Consider the following 12,989-nt stretch of genomic DNA (forward strand, 5'->3'; position numbering starts at 1 on the left):
GCGGCGCGTTTCGTCACAGGGTTATTTGGTAACCGTGATAGCGTTACGGAGATGTTTAACAAACTCAAGTGGCAGACTCTGCAAGAGAGGCGCTCTTCATCGCGGTGTAGCTTGCTCGCCAGTTTTCGAGAGGGTGCGTTTCTGGATGAGGTATCGAATATATTGCTTCCCCCTACTTATACCTCCCGAGGAGATCACGAATGTAAAATTAGAGAGATTAGAGTGTGCACGGAGGCTTTCAGACAGTCGTTCTTCGCGCGAACCATACGCAACTGGAACAGGAAAGGGAGGTAATGACAGTGGCACGTAAAGTGCCCTCCGCCACACACCGTTGGGTGGCTTGCAGAGTATAAATGTAGATGTGGATGAATATTCCGCTAGGCACATCGTCATATGCATGAGAGTCCTTAGTCTTCAGTGGGTTAATTATTGACTCAATCTCCCCTTTCAGTATCACAGAGGAGTATTTGAGATATCAATTTTGGAAATTTATTTTCCAGAGAGTTATATGATTGCCTGTAGAAACTAAGATTTTATTAAATTCACCAGCAATGATCAGAAAATGATTGTTAAATACTGAGCATATATCTGACTTATCAAGATCGGAAATATTTTTACTATGAACTGACTATGTATCATCGACCTTGTGCTGCTAGCCACACACTTCCTTCATCACTGACCATTTGGTTTGAATTTTATCCTGTGAATTACCTGTTCTATTTGTGTACCACATACTCTTTGCCTTCCTAATAACATTTTTAAGCACCTTGCAATACTATTTTCAGTCGGCTACTGTAACTTGATTGTGATTACTTCTAACTTACTGATATAATTCCCACTTTATTCTACATGATATCTTTATCCCACTAGACAGCCAACCAGGCTGCCTTTTACTGCTAGTACTCTGTTTAGAGTGTTCTAATGGAAAACAACTTTCAAAGAGCATGATAAATGTGTTAAGGAAAACATTATATTTGTCATCTATGTTATCAGCATTACAAACATCCTGCCACTCTTATTCCTTAATGAGGTTTAAGAAACACTCTATTGCCATTGGATTAGCTTTTCTACATAGTTAGTAATTATATATAACATTTGTTTGAATACGAAAACCTTTGTGTTAAAATTTGTGCATCATGATCTGAAAGGCCATTAACCCTTTTACTAACAGAATGCCCATCTAGTAATGAAGAATGAATAAAAATATTGTCTATGGCTGTGCTACTGTTCCCCTGCACCCTGGTTGGAGAAAAACAGTCTGCATCAGATTATATGAATTTAGGAATCTTCCAACATCCTTTTTCTTGCATCAAGAAGTCACCACATGTAACTAATTTTTGGTACATCCCGTGAAGTGAACAGATAACCCTCTCTAGCTTGAGCAGAAATGCTCTGATGTCAGAGTTGGGGGACCTATAAACAACAACAATTAGAAGTTTAGTTTCACTAAATTCAACTGCTGCTGTACAACATTCAAATACTGTTCAGTGCAGTGCCATGATACATCTATGGACTCAAATGGAATACTATTTTTTACATACATGGCTACTCCCCCACTTCGCAAAGAACTCCTTGAAAAACAGCCAGATAATCTGTATCCTAGTAAAGGAAGCCTTTGGCAAACTATTTAAGTGGTGCTTGGATATACCAATAATGTCAGAGTCAACATCTAAAAGCAGTTCACTAACTTTATCTCTAATACCTCTTACATTTTGATGAAATATGTGAATTCCTTATCTACTTGGCTACCTGAGCACCTCTGAATGTGATTCCTTTTTTAGACGGATTTCCTTTAAGCAGTGATACCTATCAGCTGACTTCAATCTAAAAAGTGTGCCAGCTCTAACACCAACAACTACAGGAATTTTTCCATGAGTGATCCCATCACTGGGCACAACACTGTCACCTATAAGCTTTGCCAGCCTCCCCTTCCCATACCTATTGAGGTGCAGGCCATGCCTAGTCTCAGCTGGCACCACTGCAATATGAGCCATGCCCTCCGCCATCAGTGACTTTTCCAGCCCCATGTTAATACGTCTAACACCTGCATTAAGATGAGACCGATCGTGGTGCTGAAACAGTTGCACAAAGTGCACATTAATGCCACCAGTTTGAGTAGCTATCTTTACCAGATCACCAGCTACATCATATTCCCAATGCCTATCAAGACTATTCCCTGCTCCACTCACAATCACTACCTGATCCTCTTTCGTAAAATTACTACGTAACTGCCTATGTTAACAGTTGCCTGAGCCGACTCTGCACTAGGCTTCACAATGCTGGTGACCTGGTACTTACTCCCCAACACTTCCTGCAACTGCTGGCCCACACCTCTGCCATGCGAACTACCTAGCAGCAGAACAGTCTTCTTTCTGTTACACTTTGCAACTGACTTAGGCTCCCTAACTGCTGAGGATTGCTGCATGTTTCCTACACCTACAAGAGGCTCCTCTCCTCTCCTCTCACTTCTAACGGTTGGTCAAATCTATTGGTTATATGCAAAGTACAACTGTCTGAATATCTCCTCCTCCTAGCTGCCTTCTTACCAACTGCCAGTTCCCATTTCCCAGTGCCCTTGAAACTGACTATTCAATAGCTGGTGGACTGGATGGGGAAGGGGGGATTTTAATTCCTACACTGAAAAGTCCGGGTGTGTTTGTTGTAACTGTTCCTGTTCTGTTTTAAACTTTCACGAGTTGAGGATGGGACACTGTTCTTCATTTTATTGATACCATGAGGTGTCTGGGCTTCACGTTTGATCCTTAAGTTATGTGGTTCCCATGTCTTAGGGACCTGGAAAGACCGTCACTAAAAGCACTCGGTATATTAAAATGTCTTAAGTCACAATTCATGGGAGCTGACTGAACTTATCTGCTCCAGTTGTACAGGGTGCCATGTGATTTCTGCTTGATTATGAGTGCATGGTGTATAGATCTGCATGACCCTCTAAAGTTGTTGGACATGGTGCACCATAAAGGAATTTGGCTGGCCACTGGAGCCTTCGAACCCAGCCCCTCACTCAGCTTTTATGCAGAGGCTGGTGAGCTGCTGCTTCATGTCAGGTCACCAGTCCCCATAGTGCGACAGTCCTATAAAACCATGTTCATGCCACACACACCGGCACATCACACCATCACTCATCCACCAGTCCCCATAGTGCGACAGTCCTATAAAACCATGTTCATGCCACACACACCGGCACACCACACCATCACTCATCCATCAATGAAAAGGCTTTTCCATCAACAACAAGAAGCAATGAGGCCCTATGGGGTGCGGGCATAGGATTTCTTTTTTGACAAGTGTGGCTGCTTTTATAGGTTTACACCAATGCTGGTTCATACAGAAGCCTAGAATTACTTTAGACTTCATGCATTCCAAGAAAGACTGGACTCTGGATTTTATGTGTTAATCTTGGTTTTTCGACATTTTAGCTAGGCATCACAGTTTTACAGCTGAACACTGACGTATCCAAATAAAGGGACTCCCTTGGCTGTTTGGTAGTGTTGCCAAACAGTGTCTTCATGAGTTTCCTTCCCTGTGAAGATGCTGTATTTACTGCAGAGTGCCATGCAATCCTGAAAGTACTGGAGCAGATGAGACATCTTCTGGGGAAACAGTTTCTTGTCTGTTTCGATTCTCTTAGTGCCCTCTAATGTGTGCAGCACATGTACCCAGCAGAGAAAATGGTCTAGTTAATAGATGATCAACTGAACTTCTTTCAACAGTGGGGAAGTTGGTATCATTCTGCTTGGTACCAGGGTGTGTGGAAATTTGGGGAAATGAATGAGTGGACCAAACTGCGAAGAACGCCTGCAGGGATAATGACGTGGCATGATGTACCATTCCCATGCAGGTGGTCACTTCACTGATGATTTGGAGATGCATGCAATTTGGCAGGAGGACTGGCTGGCAATGAAGGCCAATAAGCCTACCTCCAAATTGGGCCTTGTCTCCACAAGCATAGCTTCTTCTGACTAGAGGACCCCCCCCCCCCCCCAGTCTGTGATGCCTGTAGCATGCAGTTCACTGTACACCACATGTTAACTAAGTGCATTTTATTATATGATAAGTAGGCAGAAGCAAATTTAGGTGGCGATCTGCCATCTGTTTTAGCTGATGATGATGGGGCAGTGTGGTCAAGCTTTTAAAACTTTTTGATGTGTCTATGGCCTATGCTTTTAGGCTGGAGATTTTAATGTGTTGCAGTTTGTCTGGCTCTTCTGTGGTCAACCAGTTACAGCTATTAACCAGTTACAGCTATTTGCTGTCCTCTTTTAATCCTTTTCACAGATTTTTCCCTTTGTGCCGTGTGTTAGAGCTGACTAATTGGGGTGTGTGTGTGTGTGTGTGTGTGCGTGTGTGTGTGCGTGTGTGTGTGCGTGTGTGTGTGCGTGTGTGTGTGCGTGTGTGTGTGCGTGTGTGTGTGCGTGTGTGTGTGCGTGTGTGTGTGCGTGTGTGTGTGCGTGTGTGTGTGCGTGTGTGTGTGCGTGTGTGTGTGCGTGTGTGTGTGTGTGCGTGTGTGTGTGTGTGCGTGTGTGTGTGTGTGCGTGTGTGTGTGTGTGCGTGCGTGCGTGCGTGCGTGCGTGCGTGCGCGTGTGCGCGCGCGCGAGCTGACTAATTGGTGTGTGTGTGTGTGTGTGTGTGTGTGTGTGTGTGTGAACAAGTTCTTTCACTTGCTTCCAATTTTAATAATTTTGCAATCTTTTACACACATTTTGTTCCATTTTAACATGGGTGCCAAAGAGCTTGCAGTCGTGCGCCCACACCACCACCACAACCACCGCCGCCGCCGCCGCCGCCACCACCACCACCACCACCACCACCACCACCCTCATATTTCTAATGTTCAAGGGACTAAATTTTTATATAGTCAGCATAGCTTCATGTTGTTATCCTAATTACCGAAATAAAGAAACGAGGGAGATTATTATGTGGTGATGCTTCTTCCAAGAATGTTAGTCCACCGAATGTTAGTCCAGCAAGGTGTGCAGGATAGCTTTTGTGAAGTTTGGAAAGTAGGAAGGAGTTATCAGCTGAATTGAATCTTTAGAAAATGCATTTTAACCATCAGCTGTTTTATTTAACAAGTATATTATCTACTGGTTTCAATCATAGAACATTATCACAGGATGTCTTATCAACATATATATTGGAAAAAAAAATTGGCAAAATACAGTGTACACTAAAATGACACAACTCAACAAAAATGCGGGTGCAAAATGACATATGTATACTTACAAGATAAATCACATCAATTAAAAACATATCCCTGCTCTGTTTTATCTTGTAAGTATACAAATGTAATTTTGCACCCATGTTTTTTGTTGAGTTGTGTCATTTTTGCATACATTGCATTTTTTTCAATTTTGATGTTGTGTCCTCACTAATGGATGCAACTGGAGCTGGCACACTGGGTCAGTTTGCAACTGGTGCCATGGGCAGCACTTTGAAGTTCGCTGCCAACCCCAACTGTGGCCTAATCAGCAATCCTCGCACCACCACCAGTGTAATGGACATCCACGTTGTGATAAGCAGAACTCAAAGGCGTATTGGGTCATGTTTGGCGTTGGTGTAAGACAGCTCTAGAGCAGAGCTCCAGGGTTGCTGTACGTAGCTGTAGTTCATAGTGGAGATCAGCCTGTGAGACTTAGTCTACAAGTGGAGTTGCCTATAACCTTCGCATAAGAACAGTGATTGACAGTGTGGCACCCAGGATGGACACAGTCCATTGACATTGTATTCAGTAATTCACACCTTGACAGACGGCTGCTTAGTCGTATCTATCCACAAGCGCATCCGATGAGTTGCTGTACAACTTTAGTTAGGTATCACAGCACAGTAATGTGTATAATTGTGTGTGTCATTAATTTGCTTGCACTGTCACAGTTTCTCCCTCCACCTCGGAGCACCTAAACTTAATATGATGTGTACGAGCTGTTCTACCCAAATGACCCGTGCACTTAAGATGTTAACAGATGTTCAGTGGTGATCTGTGACTGAAACCAGTAGATGATATATAAGTTAAGTAAAACAGCTGATGGCTAAACTGCATTTTCTAAAGCACTTAATGGCAGTTGGTTCTCATCTGATGAAAACATTAAATGAATTGAATTTGTTTAATCATTTGGACAGTTTCATTTCAGAAGGCTGAGGTTTAACACATTGTTGACAATGTAGTTATCAGAGACATAGCCCAAGCATGGATTGGGAAAATATGAGGCTGTAAATATTCTCTGGCATTTTGAAAGAAGCAGTTCCAGCATTTGCCAAAAGTGGTCTATGGAAACAAAAGCAATATGTGCATATGAATGTAAAATTATGTAATACTTATAGAGCCTGAATTCTTTGTAGATCACTTAAACATATTTTTCTAAAATTGGTGTACAAAGCCTTAAACTGGGCTAAAATCTTACTGGCTGTTACTCATGTTAATTCAAGGGAATTCAGTCATGAGCTGCAGAAAAGCTGTTTTGTTCCATTGATTTAAGAAATTAATTACATCTCATGAGTAGATCAAAAATTTACTATACATAAATTAGATACTTAATAAGTTTCTATTGAACATAACATTTTAATGGCCTAAAATAAGTTAAAAATAATTTCTGTTACAGGAAATGACAGTTGCATGGTGTACAAAAAGAGCAGAGCTAGTTTTCAAATGTGTGAAGGGGTTTATGATAGAAATGGCATCCTGGGGAGGCTCGGAACTGAAAAATTTACAGTTTCTAGTACCAAAGGTAAACACTGCTTATTTCGAATTTTCTAAATGAAAAAAGTCATTATTTACAGTGAAATTCATGTTGGGGAGAATATTGGATCAAATTAGTAAGGAGGTGAGCCAGTAACCACTCTGGTTGTTAGATACACTCCTGGAAATTGAAATAAGAACACCGTGAATTCATTGTCCCAGGAAGGGGAAACTTTATTGACACATTCCTGGGGTCAGATACATCACATGATCACACTGACAGAACCACAGGCACATAGACACAGGCAACAGAGCATGCACAATGTCGGCACTAGTACAGTGTATATCCACCTTTCGCAGCAATGCAGGCTGCTATTCTCCCATGGAGACGATCGTAGAGATGCTGGATGTAGTCCTGTGGAACGGCTTGCCATGCCATTTCCACCTGGCGCCTCAGTTGGACCAGCGTTCGTGCTGGACGTGCAGACCGCGTGAGACGACGCTTCATCCAGTCCCAAACATGCTCAATGGGGGACAGATCCGGAGATCTTGCTGGCCAGGGTAGTTGACTTACACCTTCTAGAGCACGTTGGGTGGCACGGGATACATGCGGACGTGCATTGTCCTGTTGGAACAGCAAGTTCCCTTGCCGGTCTAGGAATGGTAGAACGATGGGTTCAATGACGGTTTGGATGTACTGTGCACTATTCAGTGTCCCCTCGACGATCACCAGTGGTGTACGGCCAGTGTAGGAGATCGCTCCCCACACCATGATGCCGGGTGTTGGCCCTGTGTGCCTCGGTCGTATGCAGTCCTGATTGTGGCGCTCACCTGCACGGCGCCAAACACGCATACGACCATCATTGGCACAAAGGCAGAAGCGACTCTCATCGCTGAAGACGACACGTCTCCATTCGTCCCTCCATTCACGCCTGTCGCGACACCACTGGAGGCGGGCTGCACGATGTTGGGGCGTGAGCGGAAGACGGCCTAACGGTGTGCGGGACCGTAGCCCAGCTTCATGGAGACGGTTGCGAATGGTCCTCGCCGATACCCCAGGAGCAACAGTGTCCCTAATTTGCTGGGAAGTGGCGGTGCGGTCCCCTACGGCACTGCGTAGGATCCTACGGTCTTGGCGTGCATCCGTGCGCCGCTGCGGTCCGGTCCCAGGTCGACGGGCACGTGCACCTTCCGCCGACCACTGGCAACAACATCGATGTATTGTGGAGACCTCACACCCCACGTGTTGAGCAATTCGGCGGTACGTCCACCCGGCCTCCCGCATGCCCACTATACGCCCTCGCTCAAAGTCCGTCAACTGCACATACGGTTCACGTCCACGCTGTCGCGGCATGCTACCAGTGTTAAAGACTGCGATGGAGCTTCGTATGCCACGGCAAACTGGCTGACACTGACGGCGGCAGTGCCCAAATGCTGCGCAGCTAGCGCCATTCGACGGCCAACATCGCGGTTCCTGGTGTGTCCGCTGTGCCGTGCGTGTGATCATTTCTTGTACAGCCCTCTCGCAGTGTCCGGAGCAAGTATGGTGGGTCTGACACACCGGTGTCAATGTGTTCTTTTTTCCATTTCCAGGAGTGTATATCACTTAAAGATGGTCATACTTGTCACATATTCTTTTCAACCTTTGCAAATTTTGGTATAATGATATGGTTTGAGCATGTTATGTTAAATTTTATTTACATATTAATCTTAATGATTTTCTAAACAAAACAGTATCAAGACTTTTTTTTTTTTTTTGACAAACTGCCTATTGGCTTCTGTCTCCGGTTCTTCGGCTGACGTTCATCTGATGATTTTACTGACGTTTCGCCAGCACGAGTGGCTGGCATTGTCAAAGGTTCACCCTTCATTGCCGGTGGTGAACTGGAGCCGAGCTCACGGCCACAGACTATATGTACCTGGCACGCCAATGTCCGAGGGCTTCTCCATGGTCATTTCCAGTGCGGTTCTCCTCTTGCTACCTGTAACTCTCATTTGCTGCAGTACAGGAAGCCAGGATCCGTTTACCTTAAGGCTTTTCTCTTTCTTGTTGAAGCTATTCACATGTTTTTGTATTTCTACAGCTTCTCTGAACAATCGAGTGTGATAGTGCTTCTCTACAGCCAGAACTTCCATGTTGGCAAATTTTATTACGTGGTCGGCCTCACTCAGTGCGTGCTCTGTCACGGCCGATTTCTCCACCTGCCCCAACCTGCAAAGTTGCTTATGTTATTTGATCGGCCAGTCATTCTGACATAAACGTTTCCGCATGTGTATGGTATGCGGACATTGCAAGTGGGTCCCTTTTCTCCTTTGCCGATCTAAGACACTCTTTGATCTTGCTTGTCGGTTTGAAAATTATTTCTACTCCGTGTTTGCACAATATACAGACAATTCTGCAGTAGGCTGCCTGAACTTTGCTTTGTTTAGAAAATTGTAATAAAAGGTCACAGTTACTCATAGTGACACAATGAAATTGCTTCATTTTTTGTATTTTAACTGGCAGCATAACATTAATGAAATAATTTTCATTGGTACATATTTCATAGTTATTGGTCAAAACAGTATGAATTCTCACCAACCAAAACATATTCCTTACAAAGAAACTGATAAATTCGTTGAGAGATGCAGGAGGTGGAGGGGGAGGGGGGGATTTCCATTATTTGTTTCTGATACGTGTTAAACTGATAAAATACACTAATTGCTACACCAAGAAGAAATGCAGATGATAAATGGGTATTCATTGGACAAATATATTATACTAGAACTGACATGTGATTACATTTTCATGCAATTTGGGTGCATAGATCCTGAGAAATCAGTACCCAGAACAACCACCTCTGCGGTAATAACGGCCTTGATACACCTGGGCATTGAGTCAAACAGAGCTTGGATGGCGTGTACAGGTACAGCTGCCCGTGCAGCTTCAACACGATACCACAGTTCATCAAAAGTAGTTAATGGCATATTGTGACAAGCCAGTTGCTCGGCCACCATTGACCATACATTTTCAGTTGGTGAGAGATCTGGAGAATGTGCTGGCCAGGCCAGCAGTCGAACATTTTCTGTATCCAGAAAGGCCCGTACAGGACCTGCAACATGCGGTGATGCATTATCCTGCTGAAATGTAGGGTTTCGCAGGGATTGAATGAAGGGTAGAGCCACGGGTCGTAACACATCTGAAATGTAACATCCACTGTTCAAAGTGCCGTCAATGCGAACAAGAGGTGACAGAGACGTGTAACCAATGGCACCCCATACCATCACGCCGGCTGATACGCCAGTATGGTGATGACGAATACATGCTTCCAATGTGCGTTCACCACGATGTCGCCAAACATGGATGCGACCATCATGATGCTGTAAACAGAACCCAGATTCATCCGAAAAAATGACGTTTTGCCATTCGTGCACCCAGGTTCGTCGTTGAGTACACCATCGCAGGCACTCCTGTCTGTGATGCAGCGTCAAGGGTAACCGCAGCCATGGTCTCCGAGCTGATAGTCCATGCTGCTGCAAACATCAAACCGTTCGTGCAGATGGTTGCTGTCTTGCAAACGTCCCTATCTGTTGACTCAGGGATCGAGACGTGGCTGCACGATCCATTACAGCCATGTGGATAAGATGCCTGTCATCTCGACAGCTAGTGATACGAGGCCATTGGGATCCAGCATGGCATTCCGTATTACTCTCCTGAACCCACCGATTCCATATTCTGCTATTTCTGTTGGAAAATGTCGAATTTCTTGAAATTTGTGGTAATCGATGTGGGAATAGTTTATTTTTTGTTTCATTTGTCAAATTTCAAACATGTTGTGAGTATCATATGGCTCACTAGAAAAATTGGTAAAACTATTCAGAGCTCTTACTGACACAATATCATACATCACTTTAGACTTTTCTTAAATTAATTTTTTTTATTTGCCTAGGCCTATTGGGTACATAAGGTAACATACTTTGTGGAAAAACTAGTGACACACACACATTCGATGCTAAACAAGGAATCCATTATGGCTTTTATTTTGGTCTGTAATTTGTCATAGTTCCAAAATGGCATTACTTTACTACTGTCTGGCTTTGAAAAACTGTAGTTAGGAGTCATCTTTCATCTGTACTGTATAAATCTAACATTATTTCATTGTTTAGCTGGATATGATACCCACAGAATGTTCTAATTTGTAATTCTGTTTTTAAACAGGGTATTTCAGAAGAAGTATTTGGAACTCTGGCAACTATGTTACCAAGCATATTTAGGGTTTCGAATCCTCTGGTCTTCAAAGTATCTTCAACACCCCACACACCGAAGAGCTCATGACAAGTAGCAAATGGAGAGAACTACACCAATGACAGAATATTTATACAAAGCAAAACTTGTTTCAGGTGGTGCCATAAAGTCACTGCTTCACTGTCTGTGCACATAGCATTACTGTTCATTTTGAATGTGGTGGTATGTGGAGAAATGTTGATAATGTGGAAATCATGTATTTACTAAATTCAAAGGAAAAATATTTATGTAATGGTATTTCAGATTTTGTGCCTTGTACATGTACATACAGCATCATTGAAAGATACTAAAGGTGAACACCAAATATTTGAATAGTGATCGTTAAGTATGTTGTACTCTTAAAAGTGGATATTACACCTAATTAAAAACAAAAAATAATAGGAATCAGATCTGTTTTACACCTAAAAAGCATTACTTAGAGATTCTTTTGTATTAATCTCTCTCTCTCTCTCTCTCTCTCTCTCTCTCTCTCTCTCTCTCTCTCTCTCTCTCTCCCTCTCTCTCCCCCCCCCCCCTCTGATAGTATTCACTATCTTCTCTTAATGATTTTCGAGTAACAGTCATACACTTCATAGCTATAGGTATATGTGCACCATTTTCAGGTTGTTCCTGTTTTTAATAATCACAGTTTTAAGAGTTCATTGTTTTCATGTGTAATTAATCATCTGAAATGAAATGTTACAGCATTTAATTATGTTACTAATATAAGTAAATAATTGGAAATTTATATATGTTTGTTTTTCTGTAGTGGTTGACGAGGAATTTTGTATCTTACAGTAGCAATTAGCAGCTATTTGCTTACTGGAGGCTTTACAGCAGCTTTTCAAAAACTGAAGTTAAAGATTCCATATATGAAAATAAAAATTGCTTAGTTTGCAAGAGGAAGAAGTTCCTGCAATATTATCTCAAATAATATGTCACTGTTGTGAAATTTCCTAATAGTTTAAAGCTATATGCTAGACTGGGACTCACTCATGAGACTTGGCTTTAGTGAGCATTGCTTTTCCGTAAGGAAGCTTTAAACAATGTATGCTCCACTGTAGCTTGGAAAAACTCTTTTTGAATTGACCACTTGGCTATGACTATCATTCTCCACTTCAGCCTGTACTCCAGATGGGGTCATTCAGAAAGGTATGCCAGACACCTACTTTGAGAATTTAGGAAGTAGGAAAGGAGTACTGGCAGATGAGAGCTCTGAGCTCAGCCATGAGTCATAACTGTCACAAAAAACATTGCATGAGAATAAGACAGAAGCCTGAGACCTGGTCCATTATTACACATGTTTCTCATGTGTATGTTACAGTGGTAGGACTATTGTCCCTAAGACCATTAGCGGTGACCAGGATCCAATGAATAGTACAGTTTCTGACAGGCGAAGAAAATGCTATCACATGTCCACAGGAATGTTTTGTTCAGGATGTGATAAGTAGCAATATGTCCTCATATAGATATTTATATTCAATCATGTGTTTTTCATTCCTTTATGAAAAGAGCAATTTATGTATTCTTTTGTAATTTGTTAGCTTCATTGTTGAGGAAGCAGTTATTCTTTACATAATTTATGGCAATTGCTTTTATTTTATATTGTGATATATATATATTTTTATTATTCATGTATTTTATAACATAGGAATTACATTCCAGGCTGATTCTACTTAATAAAAAGTACAAACCAGCTGTGTTAGTGCGTCAAGTCTTTGGATTCCTATCTCAGAAGATAGTATTGCATAAGAGATTATTCAGTCATGATGTATCTTACAAACCTGAATAAAATGTGCAATCTGTAATCCATGTGTGTTACTCACTTGTTTACTAGAAAAATTGTTCTGCACTTGTTGAATATTTTATACTAATGTCTTCTTTAATTATATTTTAAGTTGCTATCATTCATTTCACACATGGTAACTGGAACACGAAACTCTTTCTCATTAGACCTTTTAGATATGGAGCAATATGATGCTATGACGTAACACTGCTTGTTTTAAATATTAAATCTGTTGCTTTTACTGCTTT

At 42.2% G+C, this 12,989-nt stretch overlaps 1 protein-coding gene across 2 annotated transcripts in view; it reads left to right on the plus strand.

Annotated features, from left to right (window-relative positions):
• Positions 1-12,661, plus strand: part of LOC126248084 (protein C12orf4) — a 142,720-nt gene extending 130,059 nt beyond the window's left edge. For both annotated transcript variants that reach the window (XM_049948742.1, XM_049948743.1), the window contains exons 10-11: positions 6,615-6,740; positions 10,890-12,661. In XM_049948742.1, the coding sequence (XP_049804699.1) occupies positions 6,615-6,740; positions 10,890-11,006 (243 nt within the window). In that variant the 3' untranslated portion in view covers positions 11,007-12,661. The remainder of the gene's footprint in view (positions 1-6,614; positions 6,741-10,889) is intronic.
• Positions 12,662-12,989: the final 328 nt, after the last annotated feature.

Source organism: Schistocerca nitens, chromosome 3, assembly GCF_023898315.1.
Source record: "Schistocerca nitens isolate TAMUIC-IGC-003100 chromosome 3, iqSchNite1.1, whole genome shotgun sequence".
NCBI classification, from domain to species: Eukaryota; Metazoa; Arthropoda; class Insecta; order Orthoptera; family Acrididae; genus Schistocerca; species Schistocerca nitens.